The following is a 16855-nucleotide window of genomic DNA, read 5'->3' on the forward strand; positions in this document are numbered from 1 at the left end:
ATCCATCCAGGATAGGCTGGAAAGCTGGGCAGAGAGGAAACTGATGAGGTTCAACAAGGGCAAGTGCAGGGTCCTGCACCTGGGGAGGAACAACCTCATGCACCAGTACAGGCTTGGGGTGGACCTGCTGGAGAGCAGCTCTGCGGAGAGGGACCTGGGTGTCCTGGTGGACGACAGGTTAACCATGAGCCAGCAGTGTGCCCTGGCTGCCAAGAAATCCATTGGGATCCTGGGGTGCATCAAGAAGAGTGTGGCCAGCAGGGCGAGGGAGGTTCTCCTTCCCCTCTACACTGCCCTGGTGAGGCCTCATCTGGAGTACTGTGTCCAGTTCTGGGCTCCCCAGTTCAAGAAAGATGAGGAGCTACTGGAGAGAGTCCAGCGCAGGGCTACGAGGATGAGGAGGGGACTGGAGCATCTCCCCTACGAGGAGAGGTTGAGGGAACTGGGCTTGTTCAGCCTGGAGAAGAGAAGGCTGAGAGGGGACCTTATAAATGCTTACAAATATCTTCAGGGTGGGTGTCAGGAGGATGGGGCCAGACTCTTTCCAGTGGTGCCCAGTGAAGGACAAGGGGCAATGGGCACAAACTGAGGCACAGGAAGTTCCAGCTGAACCCGAGGAAGAACTTCTTCCCTCTGAGGGTGACGGAGCCCTGGCCCAGGCTGCCCAGGGAGGCTGTGGAGTCTCCTTCTCTGGAGATATTCAAGACCTGCCTGGACAAGGTCCTCTACAACCTACTGCAGGTGACCCTGCTTCGGCAGGAGGGTTGGACTAGATGACCCACAGAGGTCCCTTCCAACCTCGAACATTCTGTGATTCTGTGATTCTGTGATTTGAGGAACTTGGACTGCTCCGAGGGCGTCACTTGCCGCAGAGCAGCCCCAGGGACGTCCAGGCGGTGGGAGATCTCGAGCCCTGCGCTGGGGTCACCGCGCCTGGGGGTGGCCGATGCCATCGGGCACCCTGGGGATGTGCCACGGTCTGCGTGGCCCCGGCTGAGCCCTTTGGGGACAGCCCCAGGGACATTTCCCTACTGCAGCCTCTGCGCTCAGCAAACCACCCCCTCGGCCACCGAGCTGGCCACGGTGGGCGATGGCCTCGGCGTCCCCAAACCGTGCTGGCAGCGGTGGTAATGAGTGACAGGAGCTCAGCGCAAAGTCCGCTGCCCGCCCGTAAATACTGGCTGCTCCTCCTCCCCAGGGCCACTGCAGCCACGTACGGGGACACCACGGCAGCTTATCCCCACCGCACGATGCCCTGTGGCACCCCGGGCATCGGCAGAGATTTGGGAGGGGAAATATAAAAAATAATTTCACACCAAAATGTATCCTTGCCCTTCGCCTACAGCCAAGCTCAAGACGTGGCGGGGCTGTAGGGGTCTGCAGCTGCTCTTTGCTCAGCGCAACCGTCTCGGGGTTCAGGTCGGCCTGGCGGGCAGGGACCTGAACCCCGAGACGGTTGCGCCGGTTGGTGGCCAGGGCCCCGGGGGACAAATATGCCCCAGGTTTGCCATGAAACGAAAGCTGAGCATGAATGTGCCCCACTGGTGACCTCATCCCAAACTAAAATAACAATTAACATCCCCCCCACACCCCCCCCCCCCCCCCCGCACATTCTAGTTGGGAAATATAGAATATAATGGATTTGTCACAGGAAAGGGGTGGGTTTTTCGGGGAAGCGGAGGAGGAGCGTGCCGGTCCGGCGCCTGCCGAGCACCCCAGGGCTGGAGTGAAGTTCAGCGATGGGGCGGCCGCCCTCGTCCTCCCCCACCCCCCCCCGGGCCTTCAAAAGCCGCCTCAGCCGCGTCGCGCTCCCCCAGAACGCCATGGCCATGGGGGCAGAGAGCAGCGGGGAGTGCGGGATCTGCTACGAGGCGTATCGGGGTGCCGGGGAAGGGGGCCGAGCCCCCCGGCAGCTGCCCTGCCGCCATTCCCTCTGCCTGAGCTGCCTGCGCAAGCTGGTGTGCCGCGCCGCCGCCGTCGCCTTCGTCAGCTGCCCCTTCTGCAGGATGGTGACGCTGGTGCCCGAGCTGGCTCCGGGGGGTCCCGGGGCGACGCCGGCCTCAGGGACCCCGCGTGAGGAGGAGGAGGAGGAAGAGGAAGGCAGCGGTGCCTCCCCAGCTGCTCGCCAAGCCTCGCCACGCTCTGTGGCCGTGGAGGTGACGTGCGCGGCTCACGCGCCCATCTTCACCGTCAGCGGCATGGTGACCCCCTTCGGCCTCCGCCGCGGCTCCGAGGCACCGGGCGCCTTCGTGCTGGGGCTGCCAGGCCGGGGGCTGCTGCTGGACACGCAGCCCCCCCCCGCCTCCGTGGAGAACCTGCGCCTCGGCTTCGCCGCTGGCATCCTCGTCCTCATTGTCTCCACCTTCTTCCTCCTCGTCTTCCTCAAGTAGGTCCGGACGGGGGAGAGGGGCTCCCGTCCCACACCGCAGCCCCTGACGGGATGGACCCGGCCATGGGTCAGGGACTTCTCAGGCCACGGATGGCTCGGCCCCAGCGACAGGGAGAGGGCTGAGGACGGGGCTGGGGGCTCAGCACCTCCCCGGATGGAGCCCAGGTGCCTGTGGGCCACAGGACGCTCGGCCGCCCCGCACGCACGCCCCAGGGCATCAGACTCGTTGAACGATTAACTTATTGCGGAGCTTTCCGTCCCCCCCCGGGGTCTGGCCGTGCTCCCGCTGCGGGCGCCATGGTCCCGGCCCCGGCAGGAGTCGCAGCGTGGGGCAGCCCACGCTTCCCAGTGTCGCAGTCCTGGAGGCTGGAAAATTCCCCCGGCCGCGGCTCCGTCCATCTTCTCAGGTGAAAGGGGACGAGGAAGGTCCCGCGTTGTTTTTCCGTGGGTCAGACTGTGCCGTTACACAGCCCTCTCCCCTCGAGGAGCGAGCCCGCTGCGGCGCGCGTGGAGGGGACGGGCGCTGCCCGCAGGGACCGGCGCCATTAAAGACAGACCTTGGCCCAGCGCTGTCTCCGCTCGTCTTTCTGCGTCCCCGAGCAGGGAGCTCTGCCCGGAGATCGATGCCCCAGCTCCGCTCGCCGCCAGCTGCGCCAGGGCAGTGGGTGCGACAGCCAGGGCCCAGGCAGGGTGAGGGTCCTCGCCTCCCCCGGTCCTGGGTGCCGCAGGTGCTGAGCGCCAACCCTGTGATGCCCTCTCGCGTCCCTCTCGCCGTGGGTCGCCCACCTTGGGGCCACACGCAGCCCCCAGAGCAGGAGCAGCGCCTTCACAGCCCCCCATGGCAGGGTCTGCCCCTCCCCGAGCCCCCAGCTCTCCCCCCTTCACCCTTCCCACACCCACGGGAGATTCCCGGCCCCAGCTGCCCGCAGCCGCTCTCCCCACCAGCCCGGGGAAGGACCAGCAAGCGATTCCTGCCCCCGGCACCGTCATCTCCAGCACTTCGGCGTCCGGCAGCGACAGCCTGCAAGGGGAGAGCCGGAGGAGCCGCGGTCAGTGCAGCGAGGGACCTTCTCTCCTCGCCCCGGAGAGCGGCTCAGCAGCAAGAGCGCGCCCAGAAGAGTTTCTAGGTCAAATTATTCCCGATGTGAGCCAGAGCTCAGCCAGTTTGCAAGTGTGTAGGAATAGATCAAGCCCGACTACAGTAAAACCCATGCAAGCAAAAAATGCAGGTTTAATTGCACTTTATTTTTCAAAAAGTGAAATGCAAAGCCCACCGGCTCTCTATCTGTAATGGGAAACACGAAGTGGAATTTGTTACTCTTGGCAACAGCCTCCACCAGGACACCGTGCGGGACAGGGGTCCGGAGGGCGGCTCAGGGTGCCCAGGCTCAGCCCAGCACCAGGACGGGGAGCCCCAGGGAACCTGGGGTTCACCCCTGTCACAGGCAGCACGCCGTAACTGGGCGGTGCTCTGCCTTCTGGAGCGGCTCCCCAGGACACCCCAGCTCAGGTCACCCTGTGAGACCAGCGGGTGCTCCACAGGCTGTGGTCTCACCCACCATTTCGGCAGCTTTGGCCATCTGCGTGAGGGACCTCACGCGCCGCTGCACTCCCGAACACCCGGCGCTCTCCCCCTCTCCCCTGCCCCAAGAAATTGCATTTAGGACACAGATCAAATTCAGAGAATAAGAGGCAGTTGTAGAAATTAACTATGGTGGAATTATTTCAAGCACTTCTTAGTAAGTGAAGGGGGGGTTATTTGTTTTGAATATACCAGGAACTGCTCGTACTTTTGTGTTAGTGCCGGTGAGTGCAGGAGGAAAAGGGCTACGAGGGATGGGGGTGTTCGCCCAGCTGCCTGCCCTCGCTGCCTTCCCCTCCTGGTCGCAGAGCTCCACCCCAAACCCCCGACCTGTGAGGCAGAGCCCAGCTGAGGCTGGCTCGCAGCTTACGTCCCACCACCACCAAGTTTTAACTTGTGCCATGATGGCCCCGCTTCAAAGAGCAGCAGAGAAAAAGGCACCAGAGAGGGGCTCGGCTGCCTGCGGCCGCTCTCTCGACAAGCAGCACATTACGCACCCGTATTGCTGCTTTCGCTGCCAGGGAAACACAACCCGGTACAAAAAGCTCTCGCCTCTGGACACAGAGAGAGACGAGACGCGCTGGGGAATCATTTCCACGAGGTCTCCGGGAGCCTCGGGGCTCTCCGTAACACACAGCCTGGGAGCTGGCTTCTTCCGACCGCAATTACCGGCAGCTGCGCCGTGCCGGGAGCGTGGCTCTCCCCGAGGCCCGGCTCTTGGGTGGGCGGCCGGGTGCCCCCGCCCCGCGGGCTGCGGGACAGCGAGCACCACGCGTGCCCAGCTCGGGCCCCGCGACAGCCCCGGGGGTTTCCCCGCGCTGCCTGTGCAGGGCTGGCAGGGAAACCCGCCCGGGTCTCTCGGCCACATCTCCCACTGCGCTGCTAATATTGGTGAAAAGCTGGTGTAGAGTCCCTGGAAACCGAGAGGAACCTTCCAAGGAGATCTTCACCGGGGAAGGAGGAGAGGTTTTAGTCTGTTTTTTAAAAAAAGCAGTTACCTACTACAGGGGCCTGCCAGACGTGTTCTTCTGAAGCACTTCACAGAGTTCATATCTGCACAAAGTTTCGGATTAACGACTCAGCGGTTCACAGGAGGAGGACAGCAACACGAACGTGCAGCCAGACTGGTTGCTCCTTCAGCTCGTCGCCACCCTCCGCGCGTGGCTGCCGGGTCCAAGCGCCCAAGAGCGCAGGAAGAGCCGTTTGCTCTCAGGCCCCACCAGGCTGCAGCACGAGAGCCTGGGAAGGCCCAGGCTGTCCCAACTGTCCTCGTCTGGTGCTCACAAATTGCCAAGTGCACAGGAAGAGGCCGTGCCCAGAGGAGAGGGCTCACGGGCTCGCCGGCCGGCTCCTCAGCCCAGCCAGTCCAGATCATCATCGTCATCATCACCAAAGAGCGGAGCTGGAGGGGGACGCCCCTTCATACTCTGGAAGTAAAACCAGAGGGAAACTTGTCAGTCTCAATGGCTTCCCAGTACTTGATAACTGCTACGCAGTTCTGGCTCCAAAATCTCCACTGGCTTTAGGGAAACGGTACTGCGAAGCCTCATTACTGATGGTTTTGTACTTTTCATACAACAGCTTAATACTCCAGGAGAGAGGCTTACAGGGCACAAGGGACAGGAGAGGGGCAAGACACTCCAGCCCTACAGTTAACCCGCAAGTCTCACTAACTGCGCGCCAGCAGGGGTTTGTCATCACCGTCTCAGGCCAGGCAACCCCTCCCAGCTCAGCAAGAAACAAACCTGGCGCTCTCGATCTGTACGGAGCGCGTCTGGGCAGCTTGGAGCTCGGCTGGCAGGAGCCAGGCTGTCCCCCACGGCCATGGGAAGGATTTCAGACAAGCTACAGGTTAACGCCTTCACCAGTTTAGAAGCGGAAGGACACAAACACATACCACTTCCTCCTCATCCTCCTCTTCAGAGGGAACTCGAGGCTTCGCTGGTTTATGAGATGCTGTTTCAAAGAAGTTGTCATCCTCGAAGAGGCTAGAAGCAGAAAAGGAATTAACAGTTCGCTTGCAGAACAGGATCTTGGTTTTACAAGTTCTGTTAAAGAATGATGGAAAAGTTTTGAGGCCGAGGCAAACTCTGCAGGCACGTGTTCAAGAAAGATGAAGAGCTACTGGAGAGAGTCCAGCGCAGGGCTACGAGGATGATGAGGGGACTGGAGCATCTCCCCTACGAGGAGAGGTTGAGGGAACTGGGCTTGTTCAGCCTGGAGAAGAGAAGGCTGAGAGGGGACCTTATAAATGCTTACAAATATCTGCAGGGTGGGGGTCAGGAGGATGGGGCCAAGCTCTTTCCAGTGCTGCCCAGCGACAGGACAAGGGGCAACGGGCACAAACTGAAGCAGAGGAAGCTCCAGCTGAACCCGAGGAAGAACTTCTTCCCTCTGAGGGTGACGGAGCCCTGGCCCAGGCTGCCCAGGGAGGCTGTGGAGTCTCCTTCTCTGGAGATATTCCAGCCCCGCCTGGACGCGGTGCTGTGCAGCCTGCTCTGGGTGACCCTGCTTGGGCAGGGGGTTGGGCTGGGTGACCCACAGAGGTCCCTTCCAACCCCTACTATTCTGTGATTCTGTGCTATTCCCTGGCACAGAGCGTTTCAGTAACGAGAGCTGGCAGCCACCACAATCAGATCCTGGAGAAGCTGGACGCTCCCCTCTGTGCGCAGCCGGGAGCCGCTGGGCAGGGATAACGGCACCACTGCCCCCGGCCCCCTGCTCTGCCCCGGCCCTCCCGGCAGAGCAGCCTGGGACAGCCCGGTCTCTGCAGGCCCAGCAGCGACAGCGCTTCAGCCCTGCCAGTGCGCTGCCCTGCAGGAGCACGCTCCTGGACCAGATCGAGCCATCAGCTGGGAAACGGCACTGCGGCCACGCCAGCCCCCACTCCTTACCTGGAATCCTTCTGCCCCGGGCTGGAGCCCACCTCCTGCTGTCCTGGGGGGTCTCCGGGGACAGCCAAGCTCTGCTCTGCTGTGCTGGATACTGGAGCAGACTCCTCTGAGCGAGCTTCATCCGACGGGTCTGCGCAGTCCCCTCCCTCACCGTTTAAGGGAGAGAGCTCCTCTGCCTCCTGCTCCGGAATCACTGCCTCATCCGCTTCTCCAGCCTTGGCTTTGAGGACAGGAGGTTCTGCAACTTCTGCCTGCTCTGGAGACGCTCTGGAGGGACTGCACTCAGTCCCAGCCTTCCCGACGGGACTGCTCTCCTGCCGTTGCTCAGCCGCCCCAGGAACAGGCTGTCCTGCAGGCACAGGCCCCTCGTCGGGATCCCGGCAGGATTCAGCCACGGAGGAGGGCTGCTCCCCCCCGACCTTCTCCTCAGCTGACACCACACTGCTCCGTGTCACCTGCTCCTCCTCGGGAGTTCTGGGCCTGGCAGACAGCGGAGCGGATTCGCCTTCCCTGCCAGACGTGCTGTGCTGCACGGGCTCTTCGTGGTCTCGCTTCGCTCCAAGTGGTCCCTCCTGCCTCGCTGCTCCCATTTCAGGTTCTGCCTTTTTAGTGTCATGGTCCGGTCTCTCCTGCTGCCTGCCGAGCAGCTGCAGCGTGACAGTCTGAAAAATTGAGCAGAGAACGGAGGTTTTACCCTGAACATAAACCACCACCGATCCCTGTATCATCATCCACTGCTGGGCTGCTTTGCCACCCACAGCAAATTTCTGCTTCACAGTTACTTCAGACTCACCACGCCAGTTCGTGGCTTTAGCCCAACACTCGTTCTCGCACACTGACCACCCTCGCTCTCTTACTGCTGTTGTACCTTAATAGTGCTCATGACAACACCCAGAACCGTCCTGCCGCTGTACGTCTCTTCCAGCTCGAATTCACCCCGAAGAGACTGGAATACGCCATTCATTATCTTCTTTACCTGGAAAAGAGCAAGGCAGGACACAAAGACACAAGTCATTAACGTCTCACGCACCGGACTCGGGATCAGATACTTCTCCAGGTGAGTGAACGCTAAACCCAAACACACGCACGTGGTTTTCAAATCAGGAATTCCAGTAACGAAGCAGAACACACCACACCACTTTAATTCAGAACCACTACACACACGCCAAGCCCATCCCTCCAAAACTGAGGCAGGCTGCACAGACCCAAAGCAGATGAAACTTATTTCTTATTATTCTTCCAATTTACAAATCTAGACTTCAAATCTTAAGTTTTAACCTAAAAATCAAGCAACAAAGTGGGCAGGAGGAAGGTCACATCCTTTCTTCCTCTACAGACCCTGCCACTAGAAACACAGTGCTTCTCTGAGGAAAATACTGTTTTTCTTATCTCTGCTCAAAAAGAAATAATTCAAGGCAAACAGAATAGAATTGCTTAGTAAGGAGAAATACTGCAAATACTCACTTCTTCCGTGAAGTCTGCAGGTGAAGATCCATCCTGATCCTTCTCCAGGCCTCGGATGCGCTCTTCATAGCGAGCCTTCAGCACCACCATATCCGACTGCAAGGCCGAACACTGCCAAAGGGAAACCGCAAGTCGGAACAGCTCCGCGGGCACCGCCACAACGAACTGTGCAGTGCACGGGCTGTCTGTAAGCAGTTTTTTAGTGAGGGGTAAACTGCCCAGTGCAGTTTTAAGCAGGGCTTTGACAGAGTTGCAAAAGATTTGGCTGAAAGTAACAGCACCAAAATAAAGATACCCAACCAAGCCAAACCCCTCGGAGATCCTGAACTGTGTCATCAGCTCTTCAAGTAACACCAAGAACGGGCATAGCGTTACCGAGAACCCAGTGAAATGCGGGCTGGGTCCCATCACTGGACCTCCTCTGGTTTGCCGGAAGCAACGTGAAGTTATTCCTTCCCTCTAGTATTCTAGAACTCACATTTTTGTTCTTCTGGACATGGGAAGCCTGAGGCTAGTGATTACTGCGCTCCAGCTCATATTCAGCTGCCGTCTTGTTCCCTTTACCTTCTCTTTGATGGGCTCTAGTTGCTCCAAACATTGCTGCATCTCAGACAATTTTTGCTCCTCTGCTTTTTTCGAGTGTTTTAGAGCCGCAAGCTGAAAGACAAGAACTACAGCCCATCAGTTCATAGCCCCTTCCTGTGTCACCCACTTCAGAACAGTTTCTGCTCAAAACCAGAAGAGACTGTAGCTGTTGCTTTAGTCTGAGACCGACATCATCTTGGCTCTCCCTCATTCAGAACTGCAGCAGCAAGTTCACTAGCCCACCAACCCAGCGTAACAGAGGCAAGTAGAGACACATCCCACAGACAAGACCAAATTCCACAACAGTCAAGCAATTAAAAAGCCGAGCCGCAGTTCGGTGGGCGAGGACTTGCTGGCTACAGTTACTGGTTATCTGGCATTAGATTTCAGCACTCAGGACCAGCCCTTTACCTCCTCTTCCAGCTGGGACACCTGCTGCCGCAGGGAGTCTCTCTGCTCACACACCTCCTGGTACTGCCTAACGTGCTGCTCCTTGGCCGAGGCCAGCGTGTGCTCACATTTGGCTTCCCACTGGGATTCCAGCTCTGCCTGGATGAGTGACAGCTGCCCATCATGCAAGAGAGATCATTAGGAAAACATACACACACACACACAGAGTCTGTATTTGCACAACAAGTGGCTGAAAGCCTGGGGCTGGACACCACCTCCCGCCCCCGACTGGAATCCCTACGGGCAGACGGCAGCCTGCAGCCCTTGCCTCTCCGAGCTCCATCCCAGCCACAGGCCCTCAGGCTGGCCCAAAGGTCTGGCTCAGATTTCAGATCTCTCGCCATATTTCGAAGCAGTCTTTCACTCACCAGCAGTCCTGTATTCCCCTCTCTACTACAAACTCAAGCTGGTGCTTCTCCTTTCCTCAGTCTGACACTCTCAGTCTCAATCTGCTGCCGCGTGCCAGCCTGCATCACCGCTGCCCCAAAACTCTGCAGCCACGCCAGCAGCCTGCAATTCCAGTCGGAGAACGACTGGGACCTAGCAGCCTTCCCCACTACTCACACCATGCACCTCCTTAGAGGCACACCAGTGTAAATCCCAAAGTCAGAAGCAGGGCAAACAAACACCAACAGAGATATTTTAGAAACAAAGCACAGTGAACCCTGTGTTGAAGTTAACCCCTAACATCAAGCAGGTAACGTTTTCACTCTTCCACTACCTGCACGTTTTCAGGACTATTTCCTATCTGTAGGTTCCTACAAGCCTTCCACACACTTGTTGGCAAAGCTCCCACGACTACTCACCTGCTCCGCTGCTGCCTGGTCAGTCGAAGTCCGTGCCTTTTTCAGCAGCTGTCGAAGCTTGTCCAGCTCCTGCTGATATGATCTGCGTATTTCTTCCATGTCTTCCTCTGCCTGAGCTCTCTCCGAGAGGGATTTCTTCTTCCTCTCTGCAAGATTCTGCAATACAGAACAGGACTTAGAATAGGTCAGACTGCAACGTAGCTTCTCTTCCTCGTGCACAAAGAGCTTCCTGGAGCAGAGAATCTTACCACTCTAAGAGATGAGATTTATTTTATAGGTAGAAAGGTCAGCATATTACTGGTTAAGATATTTTACAAAAAAAATGAACTTCACGTAAGCACAAAGGATCCACCAGCACGGGGATCCTTGCCTGCAGATGAGTCAAGATTCACCTAACTTGCATACCCACAAGCAAGAACGTTGGGTGAAATTTCACCAAACAGCTGAAACCCTGCCTCTCTGCAATGCTAGCGCCCGACGTACCCTTTCCAGAGCCTCCTTTTCCACTCTTAGGTCCATTAGCTCTTCTTCCAGTGCGGTAATCTTCATGTCCAGTTGTCTGCGGCTCTGCTTCTCAGCTTTGAATCTAGTCTGAGTGTCCTCAGAGGCTTCTTGGAGCTCTGCAAAAATACACTTTACTGTGGGTTTCAGCGCTACATGTATTTCAGGTTAGTGCATTTGGGGGCTGATGGGAAGGAAAATCAACACTGCTTGGACCTGCAGTGGGAATGGGAACTTATCAAGAGCTGCCTCCATGAAATGGCTATGCTTATATCTCAGCTTTTATCTTAACTTCTCAACCACTGGAACATCTCCGATTCCTCTACAAGATGTGAGATAGTGATGCCAAGAGGTTGCTCCTACAAAAGGCACCCCTGTGAGAGGATGACGTTCTGCGCAGATTCAGCCCACTTTCCTTCTAGTAGTAACAAGGATGCACAAACCCTTCAGACATTTCAGTGCATCAATATCCTTCTTTGATACCCTTGTGACCGATCCCAGGGAAAGCAGGAATAGATACCCCAGAAGGGAAAAACCTACAACTCATAAACGAGGAAAAAGAAGGACACAGAGGAGTTCCTCATGGAACAGGCACAAGAAACCTTACCTGCTAACTGTGCTTGCAGTTTGTTGAGCTGGGTCTCGTGTCGCTCTGCCTCCCGCAGAGCGGCAGACAGCTGTGTCCGCAGGTCCATCTCCTTCTTCTGGTGGGCAGTCAGCTCCAGCTGCAGCTGGGAAACCTGTGCCGTGGCAGCCGCTAACTCCTCTGCAACTTTGGCCTGCATCACAAAATGGAGCAGGGAAAAGGGAGAAAAAGAGGGATATGTGAGTGTGAGCAGGCACAAGAGCTGTTCTCACAGGAAGAACTGATAAGGCACTGGAGACCTTATCGGGGAAGTGCTGGCATCCAGCACCCCACAGACATTTCCAAACTGAAGAGGCAACAATAAATTTTTGCCATGTTCCTGTGAGTCGTTTGGCTGTAACCTGTCCAGGTTGACTAGAAAGTTGCACAAGGCCACCAGCAACCTCGTCACCACATTAGTTCAACTCAGTGAGTTTTCCTGAAAAGCTTAAACATGTTTTTAAGACTAGTACCAGCGCCTGGTGGCTCTGCTCAGAGTTTTCAGGCTATGACAACTCTGTTCAGCTAAAAGCCGGGGCTCCAATATCTAATTATCTTTGATAAGCTTAGGAATCACTGAAAAGCCACACAAAATGTAGGCTTGTTCCAGCCAAAAGAGCACCCTCCCTCCAGAGCACACGAGACCTGGTTACCTTGGGGTGCCTGCCAAGGCAAGGCTGCATTTTGGAGCATGGCTCTCACAGTAATTTCTTAACCTGTTCAGATTTAGTATTGCTCAATGTCAGTGACTCATGTAACACCAGGTACAAATACAGCTTGTTACACAGCTTGGAAACAGTATGTCAGGAAGGGCCCAAGGCATCAAGACAAAGACACAAAGTCACGTTCCCAGTCTTGCTGCATGACATACAAAATTCAGAGGATGCTCTGCAAAGACAGAACTGCACCCGTTGCAGGGAATACCTAAACCACTTCTGCATCTAGGCCTATACTCAGATTCCCAACAGGCTTTCACGTTCTTCTAACTGGTAGGTTCAGGAGAACTGGAGTTTCTGCTTTATCCCCATAAAAGAACTCAAGCGTTTCTCCTCAGACTAGGACCAGTATGGGCTGACCTTGAGGGCTGGGATACCACACTATTAATATTAAAGAGGAGGCAGCATTTCAACAGAGACTGGCTAAAACCAGATCTGCTTTCCTCTTAACGTTTCCGTAAATGTCTCACTGCAGTTGAAGATACCAACTCCCAGCATGCTAAAACCAAAACAAACCCCCATGGCATATCTACAGGTTATTTCAACACTTGCCTTTGTCGTTAATGGCAAATAAAGAAAAACTAAAAGGAAATCCAATGCCTGCTGCTAGACTTAAGTTTCTGCAGTGAATGCTTTGTATCTAAACTAGCTCAGCTCCAGCCTCCAGCTTTCAGGTACCAAGAACCTCATGTGATCTGTATCTGCTCTGACAATTGTATTATCACATCCTATTGCTCCCCTGGGGGAGGTGAAATGAGCAGCAATGTGACAAAGTTCTTTGAAAGGGCTCCCCAAGAAAGAGGGGGCCAGTGGCTACACTGCCAGCTATAAAGCCCTTTTCCAAGTTGAGGACCCGTGCTAATTCCAGCCGAGAAAATTCTTTTGATGCCAATCAGGTTCTAGCTAGTTGAAGAGGAAGCTGGGCTGGCACTATCTAGGGCACAATTATCTACCACCTACACAGTCAGCAGACACACTGCCTCACCTGGTCCCAGCCCCGATCCGCTGGCAGCATGTGCTGGGAAGAGAAAGCAGCGACAGGAAACAGGAAGAGTTAAGCACACAACTTGACAGGCAGAGGCATTCATCATCATCAGAAAAGCACAGTGCTTCATGACAGGAGTCTAAGGCATGCCAGAGAAGCCTTTAAATTATTCCAAGAACTGTACAAGCTTAGACAGAAAACGGTAGGGAAGCCTGGCTTAAAAAGAAAAAAGCTAAAGGTATCCTTGCAGGTACACTGCAAGATGTAGGAGCAGTCCTACACGCAACTACCGCTTCCCTGCCCTGGAGAGTGGGGTACTACTTCTCCTTCTGGCACACGAAGCCTTCACCTGAAGCTGCGATGTGCTCTGCCAGGGTCGAAGATCTGTAACCCAAAAGCAGCAAGCTACCAATACCTCCTCTCAGTGATCCTGGGTACAGATGCCTGGCCTGCATTGCAAAATAAGTGGCGAGTCCCCATTTTTAAGTAAAGAATAGATAAAATAGCTTAAACTTCTCTTCCCTGATTCTGTCTGTCCATAGCGATCTCAGGAATTGCAGTCACAGAGCAAGCTAGGTTAGATAAAACGAAGAGGAAGGAACACCAGCCTTCGTATTTACAGTCCATACTCTCACAAAGCTGGGGGGAACCTTCTCCAGTGCAAGTCACGGCTTTGCTGGTCTTAGCCCAAAGTCTGTTCACGTAATGGTGCTGTCACCTAGGTAGTGACTGCTGAATCACTCAAGTGGAGTCCTATTAAAGATGAGGCCCAAAAGATTCCTGAAGACCATAACTCATGCTTCCAAAAGATGCTTCCTCCAAGTTACCTATCGTGCAAGCTGGATGTTGTGCTCACTGACAGGAAGGAATTTCATTTATTATTTCTGACTTCTTGGTTCAGATCTCCCACGCTCCCTACATCATACGAGTATGTGACCTGGGCTCTCACTGCCCAGGGAAAAATACAGCTCTCCTTCAGTGTCTGCTCACGCCAGCATACAGTTATCAGCCATATATCGCTCTATTCTTTAGCACACTTGCTAGCATACTTTGGAAAGCTGCAGGTTCTGTCATTTTTAGGTGCGCTGAGTTAGGGTTCTCATGCAGAGCAAGCATTTATCACCTCACATTTGAACTCGAAAGATGCACAACTCAGCAGGGGAGCATGGTGCAAGGCTGAACTTGGGTTTAATTTAAGAAGCCAGCAATTACAAAGCTCAAACCTAGCCTACCTGGGCTCGCCTATCATGAGGGGACATTACAGGATACGCAGCCGTGCATGAGTGCATTTAACTGGTTTGAAAGCTATTTCCCAATAGCCCCTTTCACAAAAGCACAATACATTATTGATAGAAACAATCAGCTTTTGATTAGTATAAAAAAAAAGTGTAAAGAAGTGCAATGAAGAAACTCTAGTAGGGGATAATTTTTTTGTAGCTACATTCACTGTATGTCAGTTAAATAGGAAGAATAAAAAAAACCTTCTGAAACTGTCAGTGCAACTAATAAACAAAGCACATTTTCAGCCAACAAAGCCCTGGATACACACATTTCCTCAACACGTTGGTCATATACCTACAGAGTTAACAATAAACGAGACACTTTCCTGTCAGATAAGAATACTCAAGCTATGACAGCCTGAAGATCCAAGTTTATATCCTCTGTGCTGCTTTTGTTATGAAAGTCACAAAAATACTCAAATTGTTTTCAAAAAAGCTTCAAAATGTAAATTCAGAACTGCAGTCATCTTGTAAGAGAACAGACTTCGGCCTTGACTAACAAGGCTTCAGCATGTTTTAGTACAAAAAGCAACCAGCCCTTCCCTGGCTGCAGCCGAGGCCCACGGCTCTGCCCGTTGTCACCATTACCTTCTCCTGTTCTGCATGCAGCACTCTTGCCTGTGTGTTTTCATTTGTTGTTTGCAGGGAATGGTTCCTCTGCTCCATTAGCAAGTTACTTTGTTCGACGTATCTGTGAACAGAGGAAGACTGCATGAGCATTTATGTAAATACACGACCTGGAGCAAAAGGCTCCAAAAAGGTGACATTTCAAAGCAGTTTTCTTGACGAAAAGTCCCCGACAACTTTGCGTGATGTCCTGCACCAAGAGCCTGACCTCAAACGGGTGGAACGGCTGTGCCAGGCACAGCAGAGATTGTATCAGTCTGGGTAAGTGCTTTACGTCTCTGCAACAAGACTAATGTTCCTATCGCACAGCCAGCAGTTTTGATAACTTTTGCCATTTCCTTAAACAAGTTATTTTCCTTCTTAAGCTGAGTGGAACACACACCCAACAGTGAAACTAAGGATGCCACACCCCTACAATGTCTTCCACATTACTAAAAAGTTAGCAAAAATAAAGTAACTCCCAGAAGCAGAGCACGCATGCTCAAAGATAGCATGAGTTGTTATTTTTCCCCTTTTACACATTCATGTTTACTGTAAACCACAGTTTTGGAGATGGGCCCCGCGGCGGGGCAACCCCACTTTTAATGCCTTAAAAAAAAATTCTCAGAACACGCCTCTATCCTGAAGAACACCCCTCCTAGTTATGCCTAACCAAGCGTAAGCTGTAAAGTCTTCACAGATGCAGAGGCTGTCCCCTCCCCCACTCCTTACCTCTGATTCCGCTCAATCAGCTCACTGATCTTCTCATTCTGCTCCTCAATCCGACTGCTCTTCTCAAATATCTCTTGCTTCAGTCTCTCATTCTCCTAAAGCACAGCCCAGCATGAATATCCGCCTTACTGGTACTTCCTTGCAGCAGTACCTAAACCTTCGTTTTGTACAGATGCAGTGCAGTGGTGAGACGTACCAACCCTGTGCTCATGTGAACGCGCTGTGCTAGGTTTAGCAGGAGTCCTGGTACAGGACAGTAGTTGCCAAACCACATTCTAGAGATTATTGTGTCTGGTTGACTTTTTCACCCACAAACCCCAAGAACTGTAAGGCTGCTGTCTAGAAAAACTGCAAAGCATAATAATAATAGGCTGGAGGATGAGGGGATTGAGAGCAGCTTCAAGGGGGCTTACGAGAAAGATGGGGAAAATATTTTTAAGCGGGGCCTGTTGTGACAGGAAAAGCAGCAATGGCTTTGAACTAAAAGAGGGGAGATTCAGACTGGGTATAAGGAAGAAATGCTTTACACTGAGGGTGGTGAAACCCTGGCACAGGCTGCCCAGAGAGGTGGGAGATGCCCCATCCCTGGGAACATTCCAGGCCGGGTTGGACAGGGCTCTGAGCAGCCTGGTCTGGCTGAAGATGTCCCTGCTCACTGCAGGGGGGCTGGGCTAGATGGCCTCTAAAGGTCCTTCCAACCCAAAGCATTCTATGATTCTATAAGTAGTGCAAAACAGAAGCAGGTGGTTCCTGCAACGCAGTGTTTCAGCTGTGAAACTCCATTCTGCAGGACGCTGTGGGTTAAGTCCATAAGGGTTTAAGCAGAGGCTGAATTTCTCACATGAACCTTTTGCCAAGGCCTATTAAATACCAGTACATCAACTCTGGCTCAGAAAGTACCCAAACAACAAACTGCTGAGAAGAGCTTGTTTCGGGGGCAGAGGGATGGAAAACATTGTATGACTCATGCTCTTACCTAGGCAGCTGGTTTTGGCCCCACAAAAATAGAACGCATGGATGGACGGACATTTGGGCCAAGGCCGTACAGCTATCCTCATTAGGAATAACACTGTGCACTCCAGATCGTTATGGAAGTAGTCAAATAAGGGTGGCCACACTCACCTGGATTATCCTTTGGATATTGCTCATGATCATGGAGGCTTCCATAGTAACAGAGGAGATACCAGGCAGTAGTGAGCTGTTACCAGCATTTTGTTTCTTCAACTCCTCCACCTGCAGG

General features: G+C 54.0%; 1 protein-coding gene across 4 annotated transcripts in view; it reads right to left on the reverse strand.

Moving 5' to 3' along the window:
* Window positions 1-3619: 3619 nt before the first annotated feature.
* Window positions 3620-16855, reverse strand: part of FKBP15 (FKBP prolyl isomerase family member 15) — a 29019-nt gene continuing 15783 nt past the window's right edge. For 3 of the 4 annotated variants that reach the window (XM_075439613.1, XM_075439612.1, XM_075439615.1), the window contains 14 exons: window positions 16738-16848; window positions 15616-15710; window positions 14866-14968; window positions 12998-13030; window positions 11279-11450; window positions 10654-10790; window positions 10171-10326; window positions 9326-9478; window positions 8894-8986; window positions 8330-8440; window positions 7734-7841; window positions 6866-7527; window positions 5869-5959; window positions 3620-5398 (listed from right to left, as the gene is read on the reverse strand). In XM_075439613.1, the coding sequence (XP_075295728.1) occupies window positions 5324-5398; window positions 5869-5959; window positions 6866-7527; window positions 7734-7841; window positions 8330-8440; window positions 8894-8986; window positions 9326-9478; window positions 10171-10326; window positions 10654-10790; window positions 11279-11450; window positions 12998-13030; window positions 14866-14968; window positions 15616-15710; window positions 16738-16848 (2100 nt within the window). In that variant the 3' untranslated portion in view covers window positions 3620-5323. The remainder of the gene's footprint in view (window positions 5399-5868; window positions 5960-6865; window positions 7528-7733; window positions 7842-8329; window positions 8441-8893; window positions 8987-9325; window positions 9479-10170; window positions 10327-10653; window positions 10791-11278; window positions 11451-12997; window positions 13031-14865; window positions 14969-15615; window positions 15711-16737; window positions 16849-16855) is intronic. The other variant, XM_075439614.1, reaches the window with a different exon arrangement.

This window comes from Opisthocomus hoazin, chromosome 19 (genome assembly GCF_030867145.1).
Source record: "Opisthocomus hoazin isolate bOpiHoa1 chromosome 19, bOpiHoa1.hap1, whole genome shotgun sequence".
Classification (NCBI taxonomy): domain Eukaryota; kingdom Metazoa; phylum Chordata; class Aves; order Opisthocomiformes; family Opisthocomidae; genus Opisthocomus; species Opisthocomus hoazin.